The sequence below is a fragment of the Aphanomyces invadans genome (genome assembly GCF_000520115.1).
Source record: "Aphanomyces invadans strain NJM9701 unplaced genomic scaffold supercont1.5, whole genome shotgun sequence".
NCBI classification, from domain to species: Eukaryota; Oomycota; class Saprolegniomycetes; order Saprolegniales; family Verrucalvaceae; genus Aphanomyces; species Aphanomyces invadans.
In genome coordinates, this window is record NW_008580150.1 from 2,042,193 (window position 1) to 2,069,057 (window position 26,865).

At 56.2% G+C, this 26,865-nt stretch overlaps 13 protein-coding genes across 18 annotated transcripts; 7 read left to right on the forward strand and 6 right to left on the reverse strand.

Annotated features, from left to right (window-relative positions):
• The first annotated feature begins 29 nt into the window (after window positions 1–29).
• H310_03618 (hypothetical protein) lies at window positions 30–1,837 on the forward strand. The gene is made up of 5 exons (XM_008867554.1): window positions 30–141; window positions 197–454; window positions 503–585; window positions 661–1,571; window positions 1,615–1,837. Exons 1-5 carry the CDS (start codon window positions 43–45, stop codon window positions 1,746–1,748), a joined length of 1,485 nt encoding a protein of 494 aa, XP_008865776.1. The 5' UTR covers window positions 30–42; the 3' UTR covers window positions 1,749–1,837.
• On the reverse strand, window positions 1,677–4,387 carry H310_03619 (hypothetical protein). Its single transcript, XM_008867555.1, has 7 exons — window positions 4,180–4,387; window positions 3,692–4,135; window positions 3,469–3,649; window positions 3,305–3,420; window positions 3,136–3,255; window positions 2,767–3,084; window positions 1,677–2,719 (listed from the first exon to the last, which is right to left on the reverse strand). Exons 1-7 carry the CDS (start codon window positions 4,327–4,329, stop codon window positions 1,790–1,792), a joined length of 2,259 nt encoding a protein of 752 aa, XP_008865777.1. The 5' UTR covers window positions 4,330–4,387; the 3' UTR covers window positions 1,677–1,789.
• Window positions 4,388–4,547: 160 nt separating this feature from the next.
• H310_03620 (hypothetical protein) lies at window positions 4,548–6,403 on the forward strand. The gene is made up of 8 exons (XM_008867556.1): window positions 4,548–4,766; window positions 4,821–5,023; window positions 5,072–5,276; window positions 5,323–5,452; window positions 5,505–5,594; window positions 5,647–5,787; window positions 5,837–5,964; window positions 6,017–6,403. Exons 1-8 carry the CDS (start codon window positions 4,600–4,602, stop codon window positions 6,300–6,302), a joined length of 1,350 nt encoding a protein of 449 aa, XP_008865778.1. The 5' UTR covers window positions 4,548–4,599; the 3' UTR covers window positions 6,303–6,403.
• Window positions 6,331–9,428, reverse strand: H310_03621 (hypothetical protein). Its single transcript, XM_008867557.1, has 2 exons — window positions 8,249–9,428; window positions 6,331–7,948 (listed from the first exon to the last, which is right to left on the reverse strand). Exons 1-2 carry the CDS (start codon window positions 9,389–9,391, stop codon window positions 6,371–6,373), a joined length of 2,721 nt encoding a protein of 906 aa, XP_008865779.1. The 5' UTR covers window positions 9,392–9,428; the 3' UTR covers window positions 6,331–6,370.
• A 319-nt stretch (window positions 9,429–9,747) lies between these two features.
• H310_03622 lies at window positions 9,748–12,584 on the forward strand. Of its 2 annotated transcripts, XM_008867558.1 has the most exons (8): window positions 9,748–10,087; window positions 10,137–10,425; window positions 10,473–10,542; window positions 10,605–10,695; window positions 10,746–10,791; window positions 10,843–10,895; window positions 10,948–11,014; window positions 11,074–12,584. In XM_008867558.1, exons 1-8 carry the CDS (start codon window positions 9,809–9,811, stop codon window positions 11,130–11,132), a joined length of 954 nt encoding a protein of 317 aa, XP_008865780.1. In that variant the 5' UTR covers window positions 9,748–9,808; the 3' UTR covers window positions 11,133–12,584. The 2 variants fall into 2 exon arrangements, with proteins under 2 accessions (XP_008865780.1, XP_008865781.1); XM_008867559.1 differs by having other exon boundaries at window positions 9,748–10,425.
• On the reverse strand, window positions 11,173–12,652 carry H310_03623 (hypothetical protein; the record flags this gene model as incomplete). Its single annotated transcript, XM_008867560.1, has 1 exon — window positions 11,173–12,652. Exon 1 carries the CDS (start codon window positions 12,559–12,561, stop codon window positions 11,173–11,175), a length of 1,389 nt encoding a protein of 462 aa, XP_008865782.1. The 5' UTR covers window positions 12,562–12,652.
• Window positions 12,653–12,831: 179 nt separating this feature from the next.
• Window positions 12,832–14,609, reverse strand: H310_03624 (4-aminobutyrate transaminase; the record flags this gene model as incomplete). Its single annotated transcript, XM_008867561.1, has 11 exons — window positions 12,832–12,937; window positions 12,992–13,110; window positions 13,163–13,261; window positions 13,306–13,374; window positions 13,437–13,586; window positions 13,644–13,736; window positions 13,784–13,871; window positions 13,916–14,023; window positions 14,076–14,198; window positions 14,258–14,352; window positions 14,400–14,609. 11 exons carry the CDS (start codon window positions 14,607–14,609, stop codon window positions 12,832–12,834), a joined length of 1,260 nt encoding a protein of 419 aa, XP_008865783.1.
• A 286-nt stretch (window positions 14,610–14,895) lies between these two features.
• On the forward strand, window positions 14,896–15,489 carry H310_03625 (hypothetical protein; the record flags this gene model as incomplete). The annotated part of the gene is made up of 3 exons (XM_008867562.1): window positions 14,896–14,947; window positions 15,010–15,153; window positions 15,203–15,489. Coding segments are annotated over 3 exons (403 nt in total), but the record flags the coding sequence as incomplete, so codon positions are not given.
• Window positions 15,395–16,936, reverse strand: H310_03626 (hypothetical protein). The gene is made up of 7 exons (XM_008867563.1): window positions 16,671–16,936; window positions 16,542–16,620; window positions 16,439–16,496; window positions 16,087–16,391; window positions 15,973–16,038; window positions 15,850–15,918; window positions 15,395–15,748 (listed from the first exon to the last, which is right to left on the reverse strand). The coding sequence occupies exons 1-7, from the start codon at window positions 16,907–16,909 to the stop codon at window positions 15,419–15,421; spliced, it is 1,146 nt and encodes a 381-aa protein (XP_008865785.1). The 5' UTR covers window positions 16,910–16,936; the 3' UTR covers window positions 15,395–15,418.
• A 215-nt stretch (window positions 16,937–17,151) lies between these two features.
• H310_03627 lies at window positions 17,152–21,831 on the forward strand (the record flags this gene model as incomplete). 2 transcript variants are annotated; one of them, XM_008867564.1, is made up of 5 exons in its annotated part: window positions 17,152–17,949; window positions 18,004–21,185; window positions 21,240–21,364; window positions 21,414–21,518; window positions 21,572–21,831. In XM_008867564.1, coding segments are annotated over 5 exons (4,259 nt in total), but the record flags the coding sequence as incomplete, so codon positions are not given. The 2 variants fall into 2 exon arrangements, with proteins under 2 accessions (XP_008865786.1, XP_008865787.1); XM_008867565.1 differs by having other exon boundaries at window positions 17,152–17,914.
• Window positions 21,501–22,698, reverse strand: H310_03628. Of its 2 annotated transcripts, XM_008867566.1 has the most exons (4): window positions 22,061–22,698; window positions 21,895–22,000; window positions 21,763–21,841; window positions 21,501–21,717 (listed from the first exon to the last, which is right to left on the reverse strand). In XM_008867566.1, exons 1-4 carry the CDS (start codon window positions 22,691–22,693, stop codon window positions 21,651–21,653), a joined length of 885 nt encoding a protein of 294 aa, XP_008865788.1. In that variant the 5' UTR covers window positions 22,694–22,698; the 3' UTR covers window positions 21,501–21,650. The 2 variants fall into 2 exon arrangements, with proteins under 2 accessions (XP_008865788.1, XP_008865789.1); XM_008867567.1 differs by having other exon boundaries at window positions 21,501–21,841.
• Window positions 22,699–22,956: 258 nt separating this feature from the next.
• H310_03629 (hypothetical protein) lies at window positions 22,957–23,316 on the forward strand (the record flags this gene model as incomplete). Its single annotated transcript, XM_008867568.1, has 1 exon — window positions 22,957–23,316. One exon carries the CDS (start codon window positions 22,957–22,959, stop codon window positions 23,314–23,316), a length of 360 nt encoding a protein of 119 aa, XP_008865790.1.
• A 1,095-nt stretch (window positions 23,317–24,411) lies between these two features.
• Window positions 24,412–26,850, forward strand: H310_03630 (aspartate-tRNA(Asn) ligase). Of its 3 annotated transcripts, XM_008867569.1 has the most exons (11): window positions 24,412–24,717; window positions 24,772–24,872; window positions 24,944–25,082; window positions 25,133–25,407; window positions 25,460–25,618; window positions 25,668–25,866; window positions 25,928–26,017; window positions 26,070–26,182; window positions 26,230–26,353; window positions 26,410–26,667; window positions 26,723–26,850. In XM_008867569.1, exons 1-11 carry the CDS (start codon window positions 24,481–24,483, stop codon window positions 26,738–26,740), a joined length of 1,713 nt encoding a protein of 570 aa, XP_008865791.1. In that variant the 5' UTR covers window positions 24,412–24,480; the 3' UTR covers window positions 26,741–26,850. The 3 variants fall into 3 exon arrangements, with proteins under 3 accessions (XP_008865791.1, XP_008865793.1, XP_008865792.1); XM_008867571.1 differs by having other exon boundaries at window positions 26,230–26,667; XM_008867570.1 differs by having other exon boundaries at window positions 26,230–26,850.
• Window positions 26,851–26,865: the final 15 nt, after the last annotated feature.

Genomic DNA, 26,865 nt, shown 5'->3' on the forward strand with positions numbered 1-26,865 from the left:
GGATGTGGGGTGCTTCATTTTCGAACGACCTCCACGCCATCGATGTCGTCGCACACATTGGAGCAGATCCGCGCTGCCCATGAAGACATTGAGACCTACGAGCGCGCGATTGTCAGCATCTTGAGCGAGAAGCCCCGAAACGTATGTGCCATCTGCATGGCGGTCGCATGAGCGTAACGATGAATTCTTCCTGTAGCATCGAGCACGAGTGTTACACGGCCATAAAGTGAGCAATCTCCTGGACTGTGTCACAGTGCGCAGTGCAGACGCTCTGAAATTGTACAAAGATGAAGAAGGCACGCTGAAAGAAGAGATCGACACAATGCATGGACGCACGATCTTCACATCGTTCTACGACCAACTGAAAGCTATGCGCGATTTTCATCGCAAGTACACAAACATTCAAGTATCCCATGAACCAGCGCTGGACCACGTCATGAACCCAGAGATTTCCGTACTCTCTTGCAGCGGTATGCATGGACTCTGATGAACTTGTGTGTAGTTTTCCGGGGAAGAGCGCTTTGGCAAGTATTTGGACCTCCATGCGTTCTACACTCAGTACTTGAATCTTCCTCTCTTTCAAACGTAAGTACTCTTGTACCTACCGCATTTTGCGGACGCCACACGTTGCTTCGTTTGATCTCAACTCGATCTCTGCAGCGTGAACAAAAAGGCAGCGGCTGACACAGCCAACGTCGTGCGCGGACGAACCCCCGAGTACAAGCAAGTGCACGCCGACTACATCACGTACTTGAGTCGCGTGGGAGACTTTACCAAGATCCCACAGCGGGCGAAGCTTGGTGACCAGCGCTATGAGACGTATTTGAAGGACCTGGTGGCGTATTTATTGTCGTTTTACCGACGCACGCAGCCGCTCGTGGATGTGGACGACGTGATGCAGGAGACCAAGGTGACGTTCGACAAGGACTGGGCGGCGCGACGAGTCCGCGGGTGGGAGATCGATCCGAACGAGGACGACTCGACCTTTTGTCGGGCGTGTCAAAAGCAATTTGCTTCTGCCGCTGTGTTTGAGGGCCACTTGAAGGGCAAAAAGCATTTAAAGGCTGCCGCTGCTGTCAACGAAATGGACGGCGAGTCGTCGTCGGTCGACGCGCGTCGCGAACGTTTGGCAAACCTCGAAGTCCAGGTGAAAACCCTCATGTCGCTGCTCACGGAAGTGGTTCACGCCACGATTACGTTTCTCGAGCTCAAGCAAACCCGAACGCCGGAGGAGCTCCAGGCCGAAATCTACGAAGACGAAGAAGGCGCGCTGTCCGATGTCGACGTAGACAACGACCCGACGAACGCCGACGACGACGAGCAGCCGTTTTACAACCCTCTCAATCTGCCCCTCGGATGGGACGGCAAGCCGATTCCGTATTGGCTGTACAAGCTACATGGCCTCGGCATCGAGTTCAAGTGCGAGATCTGCGGCAACCACAGCTACTGGGGGCGGCGCGACTTTGACCGGCACTTTCAACAGTGGCGCCACGCGTTTGGTATGCGGTGCTTAGGCATCCCGAACACCAAGCACTTTCACGACATCACGCTCATGGCGGACGCGATTGCATGTACCGTTTGTCCTCCGAGATCGTGGCTGATGGCGTCGTGTAGTGTACGAAAAGCTCAAGAGCCAGCTCGAGATCGAGACGCTGAACAAGGCCAACGAAGAAGAGTTTGAAGACTCGGAGGGAAACGTGTTCAACCGCAAGACGTACGAAGATCTGGCGCGGCAAGGCCTGTTGTAGCATATCGCGTGGGATGGCTCTGAAATACGTTTGGGTTGTGATTAGTCGCTGTCGTCGTCGAGGTAGATGACGTTCGACATGGCCGCCGCTGACGACGACATGGGGTGGATGTGGCTACTACTGGAACTACTGCTCAAACTACTGACGCCGCCGCCGTTGGTCAGCGGGTGCGACGACACACTGCCGGGAAACGGGGGCGGAAGGACCTGGTCGCCTCGATGCAATCGTTTTCGTGCTTTGGCAGGGATGTCGTAGAGACCATTGCCGCCGTCCACGTGCCAGTGCAGAGAGTTTTCTGTGCTGTTGTGGGTCCGGGGAGTCTTGTCTGCAAATGTGTCGAATGGAGCAAACCCTGTCACGGCGGGAGGTTGCACGGGGGGAAAGAGGTGCGCGGAGGGCGGGAGCGCATTGCTGTTTAGAGGAGGCAGGGACCGGTGATGCGATGCCGCGGACGAGACCGCGCCTGGAAACGGGGCAGGCGCAGGGATCGGGGTCGACCACGGATCGTCATACGTTGCGTCCAAGATGCCTCCAAACGCGCGAGCAGGCACTGGCGCGGATGGTTGCCATTGCGATGTCGGAGACACGAGGGGGTGGCGCCACGACGATGGAGCGTTCCACATCGAGTGCATGTCGGCCGGCTGCTGCGTAGGAGGTGGGACGACGTCGACAAGGGGTCGGTCCTCGTCCTCGTCGGACGATAGAGTCAAGTCAATCGAGTCGAGCGCCGGCGCGGTGGCGGGTGACGCCAGCACGTCAATCGGGACGATGTCCAGCTGTGGTAGCTTATCGTCCGCGGACGATGGGTCCGTGGGTTTGGCGCGTTTGTCGGGCTTGATGTCGTCGGCCACTCGTTTCCGCCACGTCGCGTCGGGAAAGATCTCGACTTCCTCTAGTTCTTCGTCATCGTGGACGTCTGCGAGCAGCTTCTTCAAGTACGGATCGATGCGGAGCTCGTCGAGCGCGATAAACTAACGCCAACGTGAGACTTTACACGAGCGACCATGACATATCGTACTTTGTGGCACACGATGCATTTCCATGCGCGCGACCGCGCCGTTCGATTAAACATGAGAAACGTCTTCAAGTCGAAGCACTGCAGGTGCTGGCAGTGGATGCCCCGTGCGGGAAGGTCGATGACGCCAAGGCCAAGCGGACATCGCACCGACAGCATCGTGCACGTGGCCACAATGTCATCGTCGTCGTTGCCAAACGACTTGACCACGTCGGCTTTTGCTTGATCGTATGTGATTTGTTCCGACTGGACGACCACTTGCTGGAGCAAGTGGTCCAAAGCTTGTTTCTCGACACGTTGGATGACAAACACATACACGTTCTGCACGGTCGAGACGGTGAGCTCGCATCAAGAGATCGCGGCTGACTGTACCGGCAGCGAGTCGGCGGTTCGGATCTCGATCGTGTTGGACCCGTGGCGCGAAACAGGGAGGAGGTTGAGCGGTTGCTCTCGAAGAACCTTGGACGCATTGGCTTGGCCAGGCACGGCGCGCTGAGCCAACCCATTAGCCACCACCAGTCCGTCGTCACACGTCTCTCACCTGGACGACAGGACACGCGTACCCGTTCACGACGACGGTGGAGCACGTGGGCCAGCAGTGGCCTTCCGACAAAGGCTCCTTCATCGCAAAGCACCGCAGCTGGAGCTCCAACGACCCTACGTCACGTTGAGTCGAACATGCTCGGGATGTGTATGTGTGCGCACCAGGCTCTGTCCCCTTGGCCCGCTTCATGGCAATCAGGTCGTCTGGAGGGATTTCGTACACGATCTGTTGCCGGACGGACGCAGTAAAGCGCAAGAACACGGGGTGCCCGTACGTCGCATGCACGTGAAAGAACGGCTCAAACACCGCTGCTCGACATGCTTCGCAATGCCATGTATCGATCTACACGGCTTCATGAGCCGACGACACAGGAACAGCGAGAACCGTCTGGGTTTGATGGCACTTGGAGTGTACGGCCATGGCGCACTTGGCGCAATAGGTCACAGCAGATCCTTGGGTCGCCTTGATCGGACACAAGCATCGTGCGTTGTTTAGCTCCGGCGCGTACCCGACGGCAAGATCTGTCTGAGGCGGCTGCCCGCGGCTCGTATATGTGTTTGCATGCAGCAAAAATGTCGAGTTTAAGATCCCGTCATGGTTGGGAACCATGTTCCACGATCCGTTCGGTATCGGCGCGCTTGTTGGCTGAGGAGTCACTGCGGGCGCTTTCAGCATGCGCATGTTGCCGGTCGGCGGCGTCACCATGTAGTGGGACGACCCCTGCAACAATTGTTCCATCTCTTTGTATCCATTCACCATGTGCTGCGTGAAGAAATGGCTCTGTGAGTCGGACATGGAACCTGCCGATTGTTGCAGCGCATTGAATTGCTACGAGATGGTCGGCCTTTCATCGGACTCGAACGACGACGTACCGAGCACTTTTGGACAATGCGGTTGATGAGCTCTTGCTTCCGGCCTGAAATGCTCAGCGACATCATCTTGGCCAGACCTTTGAGCTCTGGAACCTTCAGAGTTGCTAGCCTGTCGCCCATCGCGCTCAGCGGAACAGGTGGAGTGATCATCGTCCGTCCCAAGGGCGGTTGGGGCACGTCGAGAGGGTCGGTGGTGGTTCTGTTGCCCCAATTTTACTTGGCAATGCTGCTATCGAAGGAACACGTACATTCTCCATGTACAATGTATGCTTCCCTTTCTTCCTCTATGTCCTAGAATGTACATGTACGTTCAGCCATTCGATAAATGTACTATGAAACCTAATGTGATTATAGTATAGTTTTGTCAAGTTTATTTTGTGGTGTCCCCATTTTGAAACTTGGTGTGCCCAACACAGCAACATGGCATCGCTCACCGACTTCATCTTGACGAACTGCAAGAAGTCTGGCACGGCCTTGGAGTGCAGCGATCTCTGGAAAGAAGTCTCGACGGCGTCTGTGGATGACCTGGACCATGCCCTCGAATGCCTCAACGCGATCGATTACGCGGCGGCGATGGCATACCTTTTGTACGGTCCCACATGAACGCATCATGTGATCGCCGGTGACGCTTCTTCGCGTAGACTGGTGAAGGGAAAGAAACTCAGCAAACTCCAGCGCCAAGATAGAACTGGTGACAGCAATGCCGACGACGGCGACGTTGACATGGCCGTTCAAGCAGACGGCAATGACGATCGCAATGCAAAACTCTCGTTTCTCCATCAAGTCATATCGTATCTTGGCGACATTGTCGGTGTTCCTGAAGAAGCGCCCGATGCGTCTCGATGTGCGTACTTTCACGATCAGACACGAGGATTTCTGACTTTGGCGGCAGTGAGCGACTTGGTGCAGCTCGCCGTGCAGGTTGCCATCGCGATTCACGAAACCATCCGACTGGTGTATCCATTGCGGCAGTTGCTTCAGAAATGGCGCTCGTCGGAGCTGTCCCGTCAAAATGCGCTCACTCCGTATCACAGCACATTCGTCCTCGCTTGTGTCTACGCCAAGTGCTACCACGCAGCTCTCTCCGTCGTCGACGAGTGCGACGCCTTCGATCATGCAACCACTTCACGCATGCTCTTCTAGGCCCATCTTTGACATTGCAAGTCCCCAAGCAGCCGTCCAGTCGATTCATGTGCTCGAGTACTTTTACTATGGGGGGATGGTGTACACAGGCCTGAAGCAATTCCGCGCCGCCGCGACGTTCTTCCTCATGGTACAACCGCGCAGTTGTGCATGATGAAGGGGGAGATTATGGCGCAGCATAGACATTGACGGTGCCTGCATATGCCTTGAGTGCCATCGCGATTGAAGCGTACAAGAAGTTCATCCTCGTGTCCCTCCTGTCCGACGGCCAGGTCCGTCAGCCTCCTCTGGTCGTACCTCATGAAGGCACCGATGTTCTTCCAGGTCTCTCCACTTCCAAAGAGCGCTTCACCGGCCGTATCCCGCGCTCTGGAATCGTATGTAGCGCCGTACGTGGCGTTTATGAAAGCGTTTACGTCGTCGTCATCGACGCCGCAAGTCGTGGCTGTTGCGGCGGCGGACATTGTACGTTCCCCCGACGTCAACGACGCGTCGTGATGTGCTTCTTGCTTAGCCAGACAACGGCGGTCTTGTCAAGCAATGCTTGGTCGCTTTCAAACAGATTCGCGTGCAGAAGCTGCCACAAGTGTACACCACCGTGTCGTTGACCAAAGTGGCGGCCGAGATCCACGCAACTATCAGGTACAATCTCTCTCTCTCCATGGCGACCCCACCAATTTTTGGCATGTGGTAGCGATGCCGAAGCGTGCATGTTGGACGTGATTGAAGCGGGAGCGATCACGGCCGCGATCGACAAGCAGCAGGACATGGTGCAGCTCAACCCGCCGTCGTTCGACGAAACAAACTTGCACGCGTCGATCGAGCATGCAATTGCATTCACGACCCGCCTCCACGAGATCGACGCATTGCTCACGATGCACCCCAAGTACATTGGCCGCACCAAGGACAAGCGCGGCGCCAAGTTTGCGACAGACGACGCCGCCGGTGGGTCGTGGATGGCGCAACAGGTCAGTGGATAACGTCACACGGCGGCTGTCGTGGTCACGAGTGGTGGTGGTTCGTTTTATTAAATCAACCGAGGCAAACATTACACGTGCGGTTGGAATCCGTACGGAGACGAGTTGAATGGCTGCGGTGGCGGCGGGTGCGACCCATACGCTTGCTGAGAGTACGGGCCCTGCGGGTTGTAGTACCCCGACGGCCCCTGATGGTACGGGGGAGGGCCCTGGTTGAATTGAGGTGCCGAGTTGTATGACCCTTCCGGAAGGTGGTGGCTTTGTGGATACTGCGGGGGACCGCCCTGGTAATACGGAGCAGAGTATGGGCCTTGATTGTACGGGCTATAGCTGGGGGGCTGGTTGTAAGGCGGTGGAGGAGCTGCTTGGTTGTAAGGCGGTGGAGGAGCTTGGTTGTACGGGGGTGGAGGAGGTTGGGAATAGTTTGACGCATACGGATTGCTCGGGTGGTGGTTGGATGGCGCGTAGGCGGGGGCTGCTGGCGGGATGCTGCCGCCGCGGGGTGGCTGTCCTAGGGCCGGTCCAAATCTCGGTGCATTATTCGGGACTGGACTAGGCGGACTGTTGCGATCCTGCGCCGCCAACGATGCCGCATACGCAGCATCCGCCGCCACTTGGTCATTCACCACTTGGTTCACTTGGTGCTCATCGTGCAGAGATGCTTCATGAAGACGCTGCGCGAGGGCGCTGTCCTGGGCGCTTTGCAGGTTCATTTCGAGCTCGACCTTTTCGCACCGTCGCGCGTGGCAGTGGTCCATCACAGTTTGCTCGGCTTGCGCCACCTTTTGCGTGAGTTCGCTGTAAAATACACCGCCCTCCGTCGCGTTGCTAAGCAGTTGCTCGTACATATCGACGGCCTTCTGGAGCTCCATCAGCGCTTCCTCGCGTTGCCGTGTGATCGGGTCGGCCTGCCGCGCCTGCTTGAAAATCGAGTTGCGTTCCGTGATGTCGGTGATCAAGTCGCCCTGTTCGGCAAACGTGCCTTCAATTTGGGCTTTCAATTGCTCCAACTCGGTTTGCTTCGATGCAAACGCAGAGTCGTCGCCGTTGCCGGCCAAGATGAGCGTGTGGGGCGCCACGGCCGCGCGGCCAGCTAGGTCCTTCTGCAACCCGTCGCGCTTTTGAATGAGTACGCCAAGCGCGATCATGAGGTTGTTCAAGAGCGAGGTGTCGACCGTGGCTGCGCTCGGGTCTCGTTCGGGGATGCGTCGCTGGAGTTCGTCGTTGGTTTGTCCCAGAACGTTCAGCACCGGCGACGTGAGCGAGCTCTGGATGGCCAGGTCGCTCTGCGTCGCGTCTCGAAGGAGCTTGTGGAATCGGTCCACGTCGGCCACAAACCCTTCACTCAGCGCATTCGACGGCGGCCGCGTCCACTGGCTGCCATACGTCTGTCTGGCCTCCGCATCTTCGCTCGATTCGTCGCGAAGAAAGTTTTCAATGTTTCGAAGGCGCTCTTCCACGTGGGCTTTGCTTCGCTTGTTTTCCTCGAGAATACGGCTGATCGGTGCGGTTAAACCTTGCGTTTGGCAAGCCTCGATTCGACGCCACAGCGCGGGCGGTACCCCAGCGCCTTTTTCAAACGCTTCCACTGATGCAGGCAGTCCTAATGATGCCAAGTGGACCCGCGCGGCCTCGTTGTATGCAGAAACCTACCATATTCAGTCCCACGATGAGCACTGACGAGTTGCAGAGCGGCGGCGGAACTCGATCAAGATGGAAAACGCACGTCATTGACCAGCAGAAATACGGCCCCCCACTGAAGAAGGAAGCAAGCACAACTCTTTGATGCGAGTCATTTGTCGGAGGAGCCCTCGAGCGCGGCAGGCAGCAATTCAAAACGAGGTAACGACAAAATAACGCAAAATTCAACTAGGAATCACGGCGAAGGACCATCCCGCAACGATTGAGAAAGCAAAACGAATGGAAGCCCATGGGAGGGACTAACGTACCTGCGACGCAGACGATGCCACGATGTTTTGGTAGATGGCTTCAAAGTCGGCGACCTTTTGGCGCAGCGATGTGGGCACGAGTCCTTCAAACAAGTCAATTGCGCGCTCTTTGTCAGGCACAATAGGCTTGACCATCGACGCCGCTGTCAGGGTCGGCAGTGACGCGAGCTGCGGGATCGTTTCCATGTAGATCGTATCGTTGTCTTTTCGTGCCTTGTTCAGTGTGTCCACCACGATGGCTTGCAATGCTCGAACGGACGCAGGCAGCGACGGCGGCAGCTTCGATTGAGTCGCGAGCGCGATAGCTTGGGTGCATAACGCGTCAGCGGTCGCAAGACGTGCAATTTCCTCGCCGTAGCCGACGCCTTTGGTGAGCGCAACTTCTTTCGACGCTTTCCCCTGCCAGAATTGCGCCGCAGCCTTCATGCAAAGTACTTGGAACTGAATGTGGATGCCCCACAAGCGGTCAACGGATGCTTTCATCGAGGCTGAATTGCAAAAGTCCATTGCCGACTGGTAATATGCAACGGCTTGGGTCGCGAGCTTGGACTTGATCCCGTCTTTCATCTTGTCCTTGATCGCTTTCTCGTAGAAGCATGCTTGCGCTTGTGCTAACATGAGATTCACAAGCATGCCGAGTCCCTCAGGGCACATGTCGACAGTAGTTGTCCCTGAGAGACCTAGCTGTTGGATCGCCACAAATGCACCAGCAGACTGGCTAAAGTAGTTGCATGCGGCCCGGATCCCCTCGGGGGTCGATCGATCGCACGCGACGGCACTTTGGGAGTCAAGCGCCCCCACGAGGAAGAGTGTAGCGGCTTGTTCGAACTTCACAGAGTGCTGCGTCAACTTTTGGCGCGGACAAAAAGAGTCGAACCATGTGAATGGAAGCTTGACCTTGGTGTCGCTGACAGGGAATCGCGTGTCGATGAGGTCGAGCTGCGCAACATACCGCAGAAGTACTTGGCGCGATATGGGCGACGGTGTGCGGACCAACTCGACGTCTTTTCGCATTTGTGCAAACGATTCCAAGGCCGGGTCGTACTTCTTCGCTTCGTCCTCTGAGTATTCCTTGCTCAGGTACGCCCTCATGGGCTTGACGACATCAATGGAGCTCGTCTGCTTGAGCTGCACAGCGAGCATGGTAGACCGAGAAGGTTTGGTGTGCGGCACGAAGTGTGTTGGGTTTTGAATATTCGACGGGTGTATGACTCGATTTACACACACTCTGTCATTGAGCCAACACTCTTCTCCTATACAATATTTTTCTCACACGGAGTTGATCTTCGCTTTTGTATGAAGATCTTGTGGCGATATAAAAAAAGCATGCAATATGCATTATATTCAATCATCATAACACAGAGGCAATTTCTCAAATTCTCTAACTACATTGAACGGAATCGACTTGGCCTGGAATTTTAGCGAATTGATTCATACAAGGTATCCGTTTAAAAGGGTATTCCAAACTAGCAACGGTTTCAGCGACATCAAAAGTCACAGCAAGATCATGGTCTTGAGCAATCTTTGCATCTGAAACGTCGCTACCGCAACGACGCTTCCATGAACAACTCGTACATCGCTGGCGCTGACGCGTACGTCAAGGGAAACTTTGCCATCACGTCTACGGGCGTCGTGATGAAGGGCACAGGTCGCGCGTTCACGGTGAACCCGTCCGAGCTCGACTATGGCGAGATCATCGGGCTGGGCGCGAGCGGCAAAGTCATCAAGTCTCGACACCGCCCATCCGACACGATCCTTGCATTGAAGTTAATCAACATGAACGACAAAGGGAAGCGCGAGCAGCTCATGCGAGAAATCCACGCCCTGTTTGACTCGGAGGTGCGGCAGCATTGTTCTCGTGAAGTTGACGTTTGCTATTCTCGGCCAGAGCATGTGCCTCGTCACGTTCTACGGTGCGTTCCTAAAGGACAGCGCGGTGGCACTTGCCCTCGAGTACATGGACGGCGGGTCGCTCGAGAACGTCTTCCACCAACTCGGTGTCCTTCCCGAACAAGTGCTCGCGAATATCACGTACCAAATCCTGTGCGGTCTGAGCTACCTCAAATCCAAAAAACGCGTCCATCGGGACATCAAGCCGTCGAATATCTTGCTCAACAGCAAAGGCGAAGTCAAACTCACCGACTTTGGCATTGCCACCGAGCTCCACAACTCGATCGGTACGGACGATGATGGCCCATCCATGAAGTGCCCTCATCTGCACCAGCTATGTGCGGCTCGTTCGTCGGTACATTTAAGTACATGTCGCCCGAGCGCATGCAGCACCAGCCGTACAGGTGTGTGGTGGAGATGTGCACGAAATTTCAACGATCGGATGGCGCTGACAGTCGATTCCTAGCTACTCTTCCGACGTGTGGAGCCTCGGCCTCGTCCTCATCGAGAGCGCGACGGGCCAATTTCCCTACCAGCAACCCAAGACAACCATCGACGTAATGCGTTCTTCTGTACTCGTTTCGTTGACGCTTGCGCGTTCGTGAAGATGATCCAAAGCGTTTTGGAGTCGCCACCGCCCGCGCTCTCTCCAGGTATGCAACCAACCATCGATGCGCTACGGCACGCTGCACCATTCGTTACAGAGGCCTTCCCTGCTGACTTTTGCGAGTTTGTCCGCCACTGTCTCCATCGATCGGTCAGTACCATGCCATCGAGACAGACTTGGACGCCACCATGACGATCCGTAGCCGACGGACCGTGCGTCCGTCGACGATCTGCTCCAGGCCCCATGGTTTACTCGCTGCGGCGCTGTCGGTAAGCGCGGTCGACGAGGTCAAAGCGCCTGCAGTGACACACGTGCCTGTCGGGCTTAGATTTGGAGTCGGCGCGGCGAAACATTCTCGCGTGGATTTCGGACGAATGCCGGTCGTAGCACCCTGTAGTATAATTTAACCTTCGTCGTGGTGGTCCATCTACGAGGCGCCGAGCGCGGCGTGGGCCAGCGCGATGTAGTACGCAACTTCACCTTCGCCACACGACGGCGGCAAGTGCATTTCCATCGCATGCACCTGGTGTGCGAGGTCGGGCAACGACGCTTGTCCGAACAGACCAACTAAACACGGCAGAATCACGTCCGCCGACAAGGTCGACGCAGGAACGTGCAATGCTTCGCCCACTTCCACGTGAAGCAGCCTGATCGCTGCCATGTACGCCGCTGCAATCGCTTGTGGCATGAACGTCGGCATCGCCTCGAGGGCTGCTCGAGTTTGGGGCAACACGACTGGTTGTTGAATATGCACTTCCGACAGATCGTGGACGGCCAGCTCGTACATGCGCGGCTTGATCGCGTCATACTTTCGCGCAGCCAACGCGACAACGGTCGCGGCGTCGCGGCAATATGCGGCGGCCAGCCGCACGTGGACCATTTGGCGGACGAGGCAGTCGAGGGTAGAACGACGGCACGGAGGAAGGACGCCGTGTTCGTGGCTCAAGTAGGCTGCGATGTCAAAGACAAGGCCATGCAAGGGCGGCATCGTGGCCGGGCGATCGGCCGTGTGCGCTGTGACTGCTGTGTGGCGAAGGCGCTGGCCAACATCGGACTTGTCAAACCCCGTTTCGAGCAGAAACAGCTCAAAGGACAAGTACGCCATGGATGGCGTGTGGTCGTTGGGCGGAAGCACGTCTTGGAGGGGTAGCTGTAGCACAGAGTACCAACGAGACAAGGTTCGAGGTGCGTAGGTCGGGGTCATGTCGTCATGGAATGGCAACGCGGCATGGAGTTGCGGCGTCGATTTCACGCAGTCGTCGGCAGAGCGCCGGCGAAATGTGGCAGCGGACGCGAGCTCGGTCTTGGCATGGGCCAAGATAGCCGCGAGCCACTTGACCTGAATCACGAGTGTTCGAAACAAGACATCTCGACGTAGGTGCTGACGCCACAGATGTGGAGCGGGCGCGGTCGACACCACTGTCATCGCTCGTTCATGCATTGCAACTTCGACGTGCAGCTTGATGCGAACGAGGGAATGGGTACATGACAAGTGGCTGTCCCTGCGAGGATGCTTCCACAATCGGGTCGCTGGAACCTTGAATGAAGCTGATTTGAGCACCCAGTCGAGCCGAGTCCACGCCTGTTTCAGCGCGGCGCGCTCATAGGCGAGGCGAGCTGCCAACTTGTCAGCGTCTCGACCTGGTGACGGCTTTGCATGGCGCGGAGATGTCAAGATCTTTGCCAGCGGCCACAGCAGCATGAATCGGCGAATGCACACAGCTGCGCCACGGGAGACATGTAAAGAAGTGCACCAACGGCAGCTTGCGCGTCCCAGACGTGCATCATTGGCTCCATTGCGATAAGAACGTCCCATGCAACGTCCCCCCAAAAAACCGCCGTCTGGACATGGTGTGCTCGTTGCAAGATTCGCCCTCGGTGGATGGGGGGGGCACAAAGTAGTCGAGTGAGTCGCAAAGCTGCATGGCGCGCCTGGCGCGGTCGACCGAGCGGCGACGTCCTACATCGCAAATGGGGGTCTGCTCGAGACTGTTTCCTTTGCATGGACACCGTTTCAGCCGTTGACTGTGTCTACGATATATCAAAAGGGCACTTGGACGTCATGACTTTTCGTTGTGTATTCTGTCTACGAGAGAGCATCGGCCAATGCTTTGGCGAAAATCGCCACGCCGAGCTCGATTTCGCCGGCCGACACATTCAACGGCGGGATGAAGCGCAGGGTTTCGTACACACTACGATCCCGCCCGACAGAATGCCATGCAGACCATGCCAAGACACCACCGTACCTGGTTGGGAGCAAGAGCATCCCATGGCCCACGCACGCGTGCGCCACTCGCGCCGCTGTACCCGGCGGCACCGACGTGTCCAATTCCACGGCCACCATCAGCCCCAAGCCGCGCACGTCCTATTGCAGCCCATCTTGTTACGCAGTCCCACCAAGGAGTAGTATAGTTCACCAGAATCGGATAGACATCTTGCAACTTGGTCAGCGCCGCCATGAGTTGCGCGCCACGAACACTCGCATTGACCAGCGTGTTTTCTGTTTCAAACACATCCTATCAAGCGTGTCAACAAGCGAGAATGCGCAAGTGGACCGAACCAATGTGGCTAACGCAGCGGCGCAGCTCACGGCATTTCCAGCGTACGTGCCGCCCATGGACCCCTTTGGCTACAAATCCAATACGATCGGCGTTCCCAATGACTTGGCGCTCAAATCGGGGCGGGTCGTACTTGGAGATCTGTCAGGTCTTTGCGGCTTGCAATGGCACTTAGGGGATATCCATTCGCGATTCCTTTTGCCATGACCAAAATATCTGGAGTGGTGTTGTAGTGCCCATCGATGGCAAACAATTCGCCCGTGCGGCCAAATCCACATTGCACCTACATCCCAACGACCGTTTGCCACGAGGATTTTTTCGCGACATCCCGTGACGGTACTTCATCTGCTATCAAGAGGATGTCGTGGTCATGGCACAGGGAGTTGAGCCCTTCGAGAAAGCCAGGTGGGGGCGGTACATACCCTCCTTCCCCCTACATCATTTCCGATCTCCACCTCCGAGTACTGGCCAGGTGCATACCAACACGGTTTCAATCAAGATCGCTGCAGTTTCGGACGGTGCCGTTTGCTGCTTGAGGACGAGCTCCACTTGCTCCAGACACCAGGCACTGCAATCACCTGCCGCAGTGTCATACAACTGTTAATACATGACATCGTCTGGGCACATGGATTCGAAAATGGGCTGTGGAGGGAGTATGGGTACGGCGCCACAAACACGCCACTCGCGAGGGGTCCAAAGCCAGCTTTGTAAATCGTTTTGCTACTCCATGCAGTGCTTGCGATGAGATGAAGGGCGACAGCGGAAGACCTACCTGGTCGTGAACGACATGGCTCCAATCGTTCGACCGTGGAAACCTCCTTGGAAGACGATCACGTTGGGCTTTTCCGTGGCATGCCGAGCCAACTTGACAGCATTTTCAGCGGCTTCAGCTCCACTAAGATCGGGCAATAGCCGAGGTTAACAGCACCATCACCGTTGCGGAAACTCGCCGACGTTGTGAAGAAGCTCAGTGAATCAAGTCCCTGAGGAAGCAAAGGAAGCAAGGCTGCTGAGTACTTGAACATTGGTTCGTGGTATGCCACGGATGCCTATGCAACTCCTCAGTTACATGCCTCATCCAAGCAATCACGCTGACCTGGCCATGGACCAACTGTCCTGCTTGTTTCTGCACTGCCTCCACGATCCGAGGATGGCAGTGGCCCAACGATGTCACAGCGATGCCACTTGTAAAGTCCAACAGCTTCTGGCCTTCCACGTTCCACACAAACGACCCAGCGCCTTTCGCCAGGACCATGTCCGTGAGGCGGCCGACGCCATGCGCAATCGACGACGCGGACGGGAGCATCCCGCGGCCGATGAACAATGGTCGCGCTCAACGACAAACGCAATGGAAATCCCAACTGTCACTGGCTAAGCCATAAAATTGCTCTAAATATAGTCTGCTTCAACGTATTGTTTGAATGATATAGTTTCAAATCAAACGAATTGTGCTTATAAATTTGTAATCTTTCTCACTATATACAATATTGTCACGCAGAGGACCTTTGACTAGCCAATCGATTGCTGGCGTGCTGCGACACTCGAAAAACCGGATAAAATAACCGGTCGATGGCTGCACAAGCAATTCTACACATGAACGCCACGATTCGCCGGGCCATCCAAGGATCGACCTTCTCGTCGTCGGTGAAGACCTTTTCCGTCCCATCCTTGGAGATGCTCATGGAGATGTATGATTGCTCATGTAGGCAAAGCAACTCATGACAGAACAAGGACCTATCTTCTCTTCGATTCAGAAGAAGCTGCAAGACGCATTTCAGCCGTCGCACTTGGAAGTCCTGAACGAGAGCTACATGCACAACGTCCCGAAGGGATCGGAGACGCATTTCAAGGTCTGTCCACTCTTACGTTGTTAGCCAGAGATATGTATCATCGTGGTAGGTCGTCGTCGTGTCGGCGGCGTTTGAAGGCAAACCATTGATTCAACGTCATCGGCTTGTCAACCAAGTGCTGGCGGACGAACTCGACGGCGGCGTCCATGCGCTGTCCATCCAGAGCAAGACGCCGTCCCAATGGGACGCCAACAGCACAGTTCGCCCGTCGCCGTCGTGCCTCGGTGGAATGTTGCACGACCCGACGAAAAAGTAATGTGTCATCTTACTTCAAATATTGCCTTTGGAGCAAGTGAATCAACATGGAAATGGCCCCACCGAGGAGCACTGCTACAATCTCTTGCTTGTGATCTCCAGTCACTTCGTTCAGCGCGCGTAATGCGGCGTCCCACGGCTTGGTCGACGACGATGTTGGCAGCGACGACGGCAAGTGGACGTGGTGACTGGCTAAGTAGCCGTAGTGCATCTCCGACACGGCATTAGTCAAAGCCAGCTCAATGTCGAGGTCGTCGTCGGGCTTGACGAGTCGCACGTCGGCGTCCTTCGTGATCAGCCACACTTGGTCGAACCGAGTCTTGAGCTCATTCGCCACGACCTGTTCGCACAGTTTGTGAGGTTCTAGTGCCCAAGGAGCGTGCCACGACAGTGCCCGCAACACGCCCGAATCATCCTACGAAGGATCTGTTTGCTACGCACAAGATGCACGCCGTAGTTTTCAATCGACGACAATGCCTTTTGCTTGAGGATCGTTTCATCCGTTTCCAGCTACGTGATGCAGTCAACCGCGATGCTGGAACCATCGACGCAGTGAAGCAGTACCTTGAATGAGACATAGAATGCGTTGGGAGCCCATTCGTGGCGCAGCAACCCGAGCAACTTGGGCACCTACGGCCAGCAACTTGTTAAGTCTCAAACGATTCCATCGATCCGTACATTGTGCAGCTGCAATGTGAGCCCCTGGCCGACGGTCGCATGCGACTGAATCTTGTGCTCAACCAGCTCGCTGTCTGGAATGTAGAAATCGCTGACAGCCGCAGCAAGGTAGAAAATCGCGCGCTCTCTCAACGGCGCCACCGCCATCGCCACGAGTTTGAGAGCGTAAAAGTAGTCGTTTACAGAGACAAACGAGATCGGGTGTAGAATGTTGAGCTGCTTCGATTGCTTGTAGCTCTTGAGTGCATCCACACACCGCGCTTGACTCACGCGATCGTCGGCCGACACTTCAATGTTGCGTCCGTCTGGCACGCGCCACAGTCAATTCAAGTGGAAGTCGAAGCGATCAAACCTTTAGCCATGGACAAGTGGTCGAGGAGCTGGAAGTTCATGTCGCGACCCATCGATTTCTGCAATTCAAGCGCATCAGACATGGAAGGAACACGATGGCGCACCTGAAAATGGCGGGCAAACGGCATGACGCAGCCTGGGCGATGGAGAAACACGACGGCATACCCCAGCTTGACAAAGTACCTATATGAGTGTGTCTGCGATGTTTCAATGCGTAAGTACGATCGACATACTCGGCGGAAGACGCGCCACGAGACCCCGTCGAGAAATTGTCGATGAAGCGAACTGTGTTGCGTTCGAGTGGAATCGTTGTGCCACCCGACGTGACGATGACAACACAGCGACCGATGCTTGTCTGGTAGGCAAGGAATGCTTCAAGATCCTCCTTCACTTCTGCAGTCCATGATGGCGCAGTCGAGGCCGCAAAGTACGCGTCCGCAACAGCGCGCTGCTCAGCCAGCTTGTCTGTCATGGGGATCGATGCCGACTACAATTCCTGGTTGTCGATGATTTCATTTATTTCACAAAATTCTTTTACTACTAGTACGTAGTACTACGTAGTGTAGTAATTTAGACACAATATCATAAATGAGGATTTACGTTGCAAGAAAATGACTGATTTATTTTTCCTTCATTTGATTGGATAGGTGGAATTATCCGGTTGTTCGGATACAGAGAAAAAGTGCCTCGTCGTAGGTATCTTTTTCCGCACCAAGATGGAGCTCCTTGTGAGCAGGAAGGTCCCTGAAGGAGAAACCATCGCTGGGGCAACCTACCTGGCTGATATTGACCAAGCAGTTGTACTCACTCAGACATTCGTCCATCGAATCCAATCCTCGACGAAGGATGCTGAATGGACGTCGACGAACCTGCTCGACAAACCCGGCTGCATGGTATGGAATGCACAGAAGGACGTGGTAGCGTGGTGCAATGCGTCACACACTGCGTGCACAATCGTCGACACGAGATCGCTCGAGCAATTCCAGATCCATCTCCCTGATACAACGTCGCGCATGGCCTGCGTCGCAGTAGGTCGACGAGCGTCCCATGTCGTATTCCAGTCGATGCAGCATCTCTATGTATGGCGAAGGCAAGTCAAATCCACGGGCGGCACATGGTCGACGCTTCCGCTTCCTCCACCAAACCCATGTAGCCGAGCGTGGCATGCAATCACACAATCTCGAACGCTCGGTTCGCTTCTTGTACTTGGCGCGATCCAATCCAAACCACGTGTGGAAGGTCAAGTTTTCCTCGAGTGCACAGCCGACATCCTGGACTTGGATGACGCGTCCTGCCGCTCTATCGCAGCCAAATCAACTGTGATTCCTCATCCACACGGCAGTATTCTCCTCGACATCGCATGTCACACGTCAACCCAACGGTTGGTCCTCCATATGTCGACCGGCATTGTCAAGTTAGATTGGCACTCACAAACGCATGCGACCATCGAAGCCAGCTCTGTGACAAGTTGCTCATGGTACGATCGCGGCATTTGTCTTTACTACCCTGACGGTATCAACTGCATCGTTCTCGTATATGTATTTACCACGGCGCATGACCTGGTAGGACGCATCAACATCCTCGACGACAACTTGACCACCCAGTTCAGCAGCAGTTCTTTTTTCTTGACGCCTTCATCGCACATTGCGTATATGCATGGCAAGTTGCTTGTTTGTGGTCAAGACAGCCTGCGCGTGTACGGTATAGCCGTCCTGTCATCGATGGCGCCTTCAACGTACGCTGCCGCTGCTTCCTGCGCACCAGCCGCAGTTGGGTCATCCTGTCTCCCACTGCTTCGGCAGCCCACAACGGCATCGCTCGCCCCACTGATCACGCAGTTTACCCGCCAAAGTCCAATTGACACCTCCCCAGAGCAATTCCTGACGTCGTTTAGTCAGCTTTCCAAGCTGGTTCGAGTCGCCGAGAGAGAAGATCTCCTTGTGAAACTCACAGCGCTGACAATACACAACCTCCACCGCGCGTGGCCTCACTCGATGCGGCAGCTGCTCCACTTAGTCCTGCGGCAGGTTCAGTTCATGTCGACACCTTGCGTCGACACATTCACGCGACTGTTGAAGGAGTGTCCGCACACCACCACCACAAAGCAGCTTCCCGCGATGGCGATTCCTCGGTACTGCGCGACGATTCAATCGCTTCGAGATGGCTCGGCGGGACCACATGACGTTCTTCCCCCGTGGGCAGTGACTCTTGCGGCGAACTACCGCCACACGTTTCGCTCGACACCAAATGAACTCGACGCATGGATACCCATGATTCGCTCGTACGACGTGCGCAAAATTTTCCATCACGTCGACGTGGCCCTGCTTCGACGCGATCCCCAAGACCTTCGCTTCCTCCGACTGGTTGCTACTGTGCTGGTGCTGCACCTTGTGGACGTGACGCCGTTCGTTCCGTCGGTGGGGTTCTCGTCGCTCGCGACGACTCCGCCGCGGATGGCTGGCTTGACCATGTGGAGCCATTGCCGCCACCACCCCCAATGGACACTATCGACTGCTACCAAGTTGGCAACGGTATCGAATGCAGCACCATTCCTCGTTACGTTTTGCTCGCAGTTTTTCACATCGCACACTGACGAGTTTGTCACAAGTTTGTGTCGCCAGCACCCACAACTTATTGTTCCCACGGTGGTGCGGTGTCACTTGCGACAAGTGTGTAGGGTGTACGGAGCGCTTCGTCTGCTGCCGTACCATCCACGACGCAAGCGCTTCCGTCGCGCATCCGATTCAACGATCCAAGATGCTCGGGCGCATTCGTCCACGACGGCAAGACCAGGTCTGTCCACATCTCGATTCTATCGACTGTACACGATGCAACCTGAAGACGCCGACGTGGCGTCGACGGACGAGAGCATCGCCGCCCACTTTGCCGTCCACGTTCTCCGGCATATCAAGCGTTTTGTTTTGCTCGTGTCGCCATCTCCGTCCGTGTTTTCGAGTCTCGAGTCACAACCACCGTCGACCGCACAAATGGAACTCGCCCATCGAATCGACCCGGACTGTGCATGGCGCTTCATCGACACCACTCGACAATCCTCTACGGCGATGGACAAAGGCCAGGGCCCATTGCTGGCGGCATTTGCATGGACTGCGTGGGCTTGTATCGCTCGGGAACTGGCTGGCGATGCGCCGTTGGGTGGTGGGCGTATCGAGTCGCGGCACGGCTGCTGGCACGTCGCACGGCTTTCGTCCGCCGTGGTGTTTGGCAAGTCGGATCTCGACATTCGCACGGCGCAGATTCAATCGTTGTCGCACCACGTCCACACGTCGCCTGTCGATGCCATGGACGTGTTGGCGTTCGTGACCATCGGGGCCAAGCCGCTGCTCGCCAAGCGGACATCGGCTTTGATTACCCAGTGCAACAATGCTGTACAAAACAGCCCATCCAAGCGCAGCTTGACTGTGGAAGATGCCCAAGCTTGGATGTCGGCTCGACTCCCTTGCCGTGAAAACGTCAATTGGAATCGGGTGGCGTCGGATCCGTGGTTCTGGGCGTTCTGCGCCGCGTTGACAGACCTCGAAACGGCGTCTGTCCAAGAATGTCGCACGATGGCGCCTCCAGTTGCGGCAGTTCTTGCGAGCGGAATGGCCTCCACTGACGCGACACGGCAAGCCATGCACGAGGCAGTGACAAAGCACCCCTTGCGGTTGTTGCACACGCGTCAGTCGCAGTCCGAGGTGAATGTGAAGCAGCGGTCGCCGTCTGTGGTCCATGTCCTCAAACTGTTGCAGCTGCAGAGAGCACAGCACGTGTCTCGGCCGTCGAGCGGCGAAACCCATGCGACGGAAACGCAAACACGGCCAACAAAGCCGACAAGGATGGAGCCGTTGACCGAAACACGACGTGGGGTGCAGCCCCTGGCGTGTAATTACAACGATTCGACGACACAGGAGGTGGCTCTGAAGCTCTTGCGCAAGAGCCAAAGGATTGGGTCGGCTGTCGCGCTGCGTCCCCGCGATTTTCGCAGTGCCCCCAGCCTCCCTCGTTTGCCTCAAATCGAAGAGGATGTTGTGGCGATTGCTGAAAACAGCACGCAAACGATCGACGTCAACCACCCAGTCGAAGGCCCGACACATGCTTCGACAGAGACGTCCGCGCAGCCCGCAGCGATTGTTACAAGCACAGCCACCATGACGGCACCAGTGCCAACAGCGGACAGCACCGTGGTGACGGACCCGCCTCCTCCCACCATCACCCAAGCGACTTCTACCGCCACGTACGCTGTGCCTTCCATGAAGCAAACCGTGAAGTTTCCAGTGTACGTGGCGGTGCCACCCCCGCATGACCAGCGACAAGGATTTTTGCATGTTGCCGACTTGGACTTCACAACAACGTCGCAACCATCGCTTGGAATTCGAGCACCACGAAGAAAGCCGGCATCTCCGGTGGATGGACGGGATGCACCAGTAACGAATGACAGGATGGAGGGTCAAGTTGACAGCAATGCCAAGGCACAAATGGAAGCTATCGCGAGCGCCAGCAATTCCCTGCGAACTGCGTACGACAGCGTTCCGATGGACGACGGTGTAGACGACAGCTTTCTCGAGCCGACAACAGGTTCCACGGACGAGCACGACCTGTCGGGGACAAGTCGACCGGCAGGATCCACAACGACGTCCCTTGCCCGCGTGGCATCGCTCCAGCACCAAATGCAATGCCTCGCCGAGCGCCTTCAATCGATCGAGTCATTCGCTGACGCGATGGAGTCGGAATTCGCCCATTCGCATGAGGTTCGAGCGCATCATGCAACGTTCATATTGTGTTCATGGTGGTGGTATATGTAGATGCTTGCCCAGATCCAAGACCGGAGACGAGGGGTGGCCGGGCTGCTCGATAGCGGATTCCCCAAGAAACTTCAATCGCTCGTCGACGCAACGAGTGACATGCAGCGCTCGCTGGACGTGGCCAGGTCTGCGACGGATCCGTTGTCGTCGTCCTGATGCAAGAATTGCCATTAGGGACAACCTCGTGCATGGCCCTCACGAAATGCACGGAAAGGCGTCGTCGGTGCGGCGCACCAGCGCGTTGGCAAAGAGAGCGACGGATGGCATGGCCCAAGCCAAGTACGTTTGTATTATCGAAACGTGACTCAAAGCACGACGTCGTTTGTTACTAGGCAACTCTTGAGGCAGCTCGAAACGACGCTCCACATGCCTGCCAGTTAACCCATGTCGGCTATCCATCGGCGCGACTCGTTACTCGATGGCGCGCTCCGCAAGCAGAGGGGTCAGCGCCGTCGTCCACGCCTTGTTCAACGTGTACCTGCTCCTCCGTCAAATCATAGCAGTGTAAGATATAGAGACCAACCAGCGCTTCCAGTCCTCCCGCGAACAATACGCGAGCACATGCGCAAACAACGGAGGGGACAACGTGCGCCACGATAAAGCTGTGCTCACCACCCCATCCCATGAGCTCGATGACGCAATCGGCGCTACATACCTGCGAGTTCGGCCGCAACGCTGTCGATTTGGCGCCCCACGCGCTCTGCCTCGGCGGATTCGACCGCATGCAAGTCCTTTTCCTCGTGCAGCTCGCGTTGTAGCTCCTAGGAATGTGGTCGAGAGTAAACCGGATGCCCGTTTGACACATCGCAGACGACTTGTACCTCTATCTGTCGCTCGATGACTTGGATGGACGTTGCGCGCTTTGTGCATTGCAGCTGCAGCATGTCGTACGATTCATTCAGCGTGCGATACTGCTGCTTGCGAGAGTCGAGCTCGACGTCTAACAACGACACGGGCGACTTTGCAGTCGACACGTCGGGTTCCGGTGTCTTCAGGCCAACGTGGTAGCTGAGCTCCTTGGCGTTAAACCACGAGTACTCGTTGTCCCAAACAAGCACGACCGTGCCTGGTCCGGGAATGTCGAGGCTCCCACGGACAGTGCTCTCGTGCGACGCGCACCGCGTGGGATGGACCAAGTACTCAACAGAGGTCAATCCTTCAAACGTGATGGAGAAATCGATGTCCATATCCTTTGTCTCAAACGTGTACGAGAGGTCGGACCCGGCCTCTTCGACTCGAATCGGCAACTCAAACCTGCCAGCAGGTGCTACAATGGCATGGCTACTATGCCAAGTCAGCATCGGTGGTGCTGACAATGCACGTAGTCGAGCGGGGGCATCAAGTGTCTTGAGGAGGAGTGCCCATTTCAGCCGTCGTTCCGCTTCTTCCGGCGTGTCTGCCGCCCGCTTTAGTTCGAGCCGCTTCTGGCGCTGCTCCTTTGCTCGCCGTGTCATTTTCACATTGAAGACTGACTGAATGTATGCGGATCCGGATAAGACGGGAACGTGTATTGGCGAATCAGATGGATCTTTGTGCGAAAGGTTGCATGCGCAACTGAGACAACCTTTGCGCTGTGCAGCTTGCATGCATCACCGCAAGCATTCGTCCTCGCGGCATGACAGCGCCTTGTAGCTGGCACAGCAACCTTTTTCGGTCTACCTGTCGCCTTCGATTGCCTACTTATAGGACCTCGACCAGGTGATAGCGCTCATGCGGCATGTCTCGACGCTACGCCAACCCTGTGGTCACAACCACGATCGGATTTCATTACACGTTGGACATAAAGGCGAAGCGAGCGTATTGGAGCAGTGTAGACGCTGGCCACGTCAAATTCGCGCTGCAGGGTGGCCTTGGCACGTACTTGGTCCGCGAAGGCGCGAGCGCGGACGGCACGAACGAGACTGCGACAGACATGATCGAGGGCCCCATTGCTCAATGGACATGCGGGAATGCCATCGCTCTCGAGGCCGACAACCGTCTCGTCTTTTCTAGTTCGCCGAATCCGATCGAGAAGCACCTGAACTCTATTCATGATCCTTGTGCGTTCATTACGCTTTATGTCGACGCTGGTTTGTAATTGTCTCGCACACGAAACTCGATTGCATCATTCCCCCACGCAGCGGCGTTCTCAACAAACTTGACGTCTCCATTCACCTACTAGAACGGCGTCATCGTGAGGACGGTAACTTTGCGTTGAAAGTGGACTCGGGTGTGGTGCGGCATTTGGGCAGCGCAGTTCCAAGTGATGTTCATCCAACAACAAAAACGTCCTACATATGTCGCGATGGCCAAATGATCTCGCTGCAAGCAGACAAAGGGGCGTTCGTGGCGCATAACTAGACGACGTGCTTCGATGTCGCAAGAGTTTCCACCAACAAGACCTCACCTGGCATCCACTGGCGTGATGAAGACGTCGGCGACAACGTCATTGCGCTCAAGATCGATTCGGGCCACTGTCTACCTTGCCGTCGTGATGGCGCTCATGCCCTCCAGATCCAGCGTTCTTCGAGGAGCCAACCTACAACGGCGAGTCGAAGCGCAATGATGCTGTGAAGGCTACCGGCACTGGTAGGATTGCGCTGAGAGCGGACACTGAAGTGTACTTGACGAGTGTCAATGCTGGTGAGTCGACTGTCCACTCCAGTCGCTGGTACGGCTGACTGTCGTCGCAGTTCACCGCCGTCCAGCGCATCACCTCGTCGACGCCATTGCACGGCAGCCAGTGCCCAACGTGGACGCAGTAGGGCCGTCCCGATGCTATGTGTGATGTAGCGTCAAGACGGATGATCGTGTTATGTAGCGTGGGGCGAGTGAAAGACTTGTACGAGGACCTTCAAACGAAACTGGATGGGGTGCTGTCGACACAGGCAAAGGAGACGACGCACGGACTCCCATGGCATCGGTATCGAGAGGTAGTGCACACATAACAACCAACTCAGTTTGTATTTGCCCTCGTACGAAGTGACTTGAGGCTGGTGTCTCCGGGTTTCACCAGCCTTTGAAAGCAACCAAGTATTCCTGTCGCCACAAAGACCATGACCCGAGTAACATGGACAACGAACCAGTCTTCATGGCCACACGGACACGCGTCCTCGGAACCTTCTCGTGGTGGCGCAGTCTGCCACCCGTCATGCGCGCATCCCCACGACACCCAACTAACCGATCCGATTGTCGCATCCGGTCGTTTATCCGGACATTTTCATTTTATCGGATAGGTGGTCACCACAATTTGACTGGGACGATGGACGCGGCGAGTTTGGAAGCGGCGATTGTGTCCAAGGGGAATGAGATTCGAGAGCTCAAGGCGGCCAAAGCGGACGTGACTGCGCAAGTGGCTGAGCTGAAGAAGCTCAAGACGGACTATAAGATCGTCGCGGGCCATGAATATGGTGCGTCGGCGGCCGCACCTGCTGCCGCCCCCAAGGAAAAGCAGTTGACGAAGAAGGAATTGCGCATCTTGGAAAAGCAAAAGGCTGCGGTGTGTGGTTTGACGTGCATTGTGTTACGAGGTCTTCACTTTCTTCGGTGCTAGGAAGCGGCGGCTGCCTCCAAGGCCGACACTGCGGATCCGTCCAAGTTTGGTGATGCTCCGTTGGTACAATCCCGCGACCTTCCCACCAAAAAGTTTGTCGAGTACGTCCCATGTCGTCCTTGATCATCCATCCACGAGCTTCCTCTCATCATGCAGCGTCGTGGACCATTAGTGTTGCCACGATCGACGAGACGTTGGACGGACAGTCCTTTTGGGTGCGTGGCTACCTGCAAAACTGCCGCGCCAAGCCGAAAATCGCCTTCTTAATCGTGCGTCAAGGCGCATTTACGATCCAAGCCGTTGTGTCTGAAGTACGAGCTCATGCATCGTCGTCATCGAGACTCTCACACGATCCCGCCAGAGCGCCGACGTGCCCAAGGCACTCATCAAGTATGCCGATGACATCCCGCGTGAATCCGTCATCGATTTGTACGTGACGGTCAAGTTGCCCGCCAACCCGATCACCGGCACGACTCAGCACAACGCCGAGCTCTCTGTCGCCAAGATCTTCACCATCAGCAAGGCCCTTCCCGTGCTCCCGCTGCAGGTCGAAGATGCCGCGCGCTCCGATACGCTCGTCTTTGCCGAAGGCTCCGACTACGTCGAAGTCGGGTTAGACACTCGTCTGGACAACCGGTGCGCTTTCTCGATCACGTCGCCCATCACAGTCCATCCTGACGCCGTTTAGAGTGTTGGACCTCCGCACGCCGGCCAACCAAGCCATCATGCGCATCCAGTCTGGCGTCGGGCAGCTCTTCCGCGAATTCTTGTATAGCAAGGGCTTTGTCGAGATCCACACGCCCAAGTTGCTCGGAGGCGCCAGCGAAGGCGGCGCCAATTGCTTCTCGTACGTTCACATGCCATGATGCCAGCACTTCACGGACCGACATGCCTAGATTTGGGTACTTTGGCGAATCCGCGGTCTTGGCGCAGTCACCGCAATTGCACAAGCAAATGGCGTGTGCGTGTGCCGGGCTCGAAAAGGTGTTTGAAATCGGCCCGGTGTTTCGCGCCGAGAACTCGCTGACCGCCCGCCACCTGTGCGAGTTTACGGGCTTGGATCTCGAAATGGCGATCAAGGAGCACTACTCGGAGGTGCGTGGCCCGGCATCCCTTCTTCCGCGCCATCATCCCGCGGCTAACTCTTGTGGCGCAGTGCTTGGATGTGTTTTCCGAGCTCTTCATCTACGTGTTCGACAACCTGAACGCGCGCTTCAAGCGCGAGCTGGACATTATCAATGAGCAGGTGTGTGCATCTTTGGATCCTGTGGGGCTGATGAGAGCGACTTGCGATATAGCATCCGTTTGAACCGCTCAAGTACTTGAACCCGACGCTCGTGCTCAAGTTTGACGAAGCCGTGGCGATGCTCCAGGAAGCCGGGATCGACCAAGATCTGCTCGAAGATTTGAGGTGCGTTTGGTGTGATGCGCGATGGGATTGATGGACCATCGTTCCAGCACGCCCAACGAAAAGGCGCTCGGTGCCCTCGTCAAGGAAAAGTACGGCACGGACTTTTACTTTCTGGACAAGTTCCCCTTGGCTGTGCGCCCGTTCTACACGATGCCCGACCCGAAAGATGAGGTGCGCACCGCGATCATGACGGAACCGAGAAAGGGGATCGCATGCAATGAATGTAGAGATGGAGTAACTCGTACGATTTCATGATTCGCGGCCAAGAAATCCTCAGTGGTGCGCAGCGTGTGCACGACCCAGCGCTCCTTGTCAAGCGCATGGAATCTCTCGGCGTTGCGGAGAAGGACCTGCAGACGTACGTCGATGCGTTCAAGTTTGGCGCGTTGCCTCATGCAGGCGGCGGGGTCGGTCTTGAGCGAGTCGTCATGCTCTTCTTGGGCCTCGGCAACATTCGCAAGGCGTCCATGTTTCCCCGTGACCCGGTACGTGCGACTTCGACGCACCATTTCTGCCAAGTCTCATCGTGGCTGTGTGCAGAAACGCTTGCGTCCGTAAGCCAGCGCGCCAACCGCACGGCCGGCACCGATCACGCAGTAGGGATATGCTTAAATACAGTGCTAGCTTTCTCCAGGCCCCGTTGCTTCCATGCGCCACGCGCTCCATCATCTTCCGGCGGCGAC

Bases quoted from the DNA above. Each gene is read 5' to 3' on its own strand.
- H310_03618 (XM_008867554.1), top strand. From the start codon at position 43: ATGTCGTCGCACACATTGGAGCAGATCCGCGCTGCCCATGAAGACATT. The intron at 142-196 runs GTATGTGCCATC...TTCTTCCTGTAG, and splicing joins TGAGCGAGAAGCCCCGAAAC to CATCGAGCACGAGTGTTACA. The intron at 1,572-1,614 runs GTACCGTTTGTC...GGCGTCGTGTAG, and splicing joins CATGGCGGACGCGATTGCAT to TGTACGAAAAGCTCAAGAGC.
- H310_03619 (XM_008867555.1), bottom strand. From the start codon at position 4,329: ATGATCACTCCACCTGTTCCGCTGAGCGCGATGGGCGACAGGCTAGCA. The intron at 3,085-3,135 runs GTACAGTCAGCC...TCGACCGTGCAG, and splicing joins GAACCGCCGACTCGCTGCCG to AACGTGTATGTGTTTGTCAT. The intron at 2,720-2,766 runs GTACGATATGTC...CGTTGGCGTTAG, and splicing joins AATGCATCGTGTGCCACAAA to TTTATCGCGCTCGACGAGCT.
- H310_03620 (XM_008867556.1), top strand. From the start codon at position 4,600: ATGGCATCGCTCACCGACTTCATCTTGACGAACTGCAAGAAGTCTGGC. The intron at 5,024-5,071 runs GTGCGTACTTTC...CTTTGGCGGCAG, and splicing joins AGCGCCCGATGCGTCTCGAT to TGAGCGACTTGGTGCAGCTC. The intron at 5,788-5,836 runs GTACGTTCCCCC...CTTCTTGCTTAG, and splicing joins CTGTTGCGGCGGCGGACATT to CCAGACAACGGCGGTCTTGT.
- H310_03621 (XM_008867557.1), bottom strand. From the start codon at position 9,391: ATGCTCGCTGTGCAGCTCAAGCAGACGAGCTCCATTGATGTCGTCAAG. The intron at 7,949-8,248 runs GTACGTTAGTCC...TGAATATGGTAG, and splicing joins TGGCATCGTCTGCGTCGCAG to GTTTCTGCATACAACGAGGC.
- H310_03622 (XM_008867558.1), top strand. From the start codon at position 9,809: ATGAACAACTCGTACATCGCTGGCGCTGACGCGTACGTCAAGGGAAAC. The intron at 10,696-10,745 runs GTAATGCGTTCT...GCGTTCGTGAAG, and splicing joins AACCCAAGACAACCATCGAC to ATGATCCAAAGCGTTTTGGA. The intron at 10,792-10,842 runs GTATGCAACCAA...CATTCGTTACAG, and splicing joins ACCGCCCGCGCTCTCTCCAG to AGGCCTTCCCTGCTGACTTT.
- H310_03626 (XM_008867563.1), bottom strand. From the start codon at position 16,909: ATGACAGACAAGCTGGCTGAGCAGCGCGCTGTTGCGGACGCGTACTTT. The intron at 16,621-16,670 runs GTATGTCGATCG...ACACTCATATAG, and splicing joins CGTGGCGCGTCTTCCGCCGA to GTACTTTGTCAAGCTGGGGT. The intron at 16,497-16,541 runs GTGCGCCATCGT...CTTGAATTGCAG, and splicing joins CGTTTGCCCGCCATTTTCAG to AAATCGATGGGTCGCGACAT.
- H310_03628 (XM_008867566.1), bottom strand. From the start codon at position 22,693: ATGACACGGCGAGCAAAGGAGCAGCGCCAGAAGCGGCTCGAACTAAAG. The intron at 22,001-22,060 runs GTACAAGTCGTC...CCACATTCCTAG, and splicing joins TCATCGAGCGACAGATAGAG to GAGCTACAACGCGAGCTGCA. The intron at 21,718-21,762 runs GTTGGTCTCTAT...ACGGAGGAGCAG, and splicing joins CGGGAGGACTGGAAGCGCTG to GTACACGTTGAACAAGGCGT.
- H310_03630 (XM_008867569.1), top strand. From the start codon at position 24,481: ATGGACGCGGCGAGTTTGGAAGCGGCGATTGTGTCCAAGGGGAATGAG. The intron at 25,083-25,132 runs GTACGAGCTCAT...CGATCCCGCCAG, and splicing joins TCCAAGCCGTTGTGTCTGAA to AGCGCCGACGTGCCCAAGGC. The intron at 25,619-25,667 runs GTACGTTCACAT...CGACATGCCTAG, and splicing joins GGCGGCGCCAATTGCTTCTC to ATTTGGGTACTTTGGCGAAT.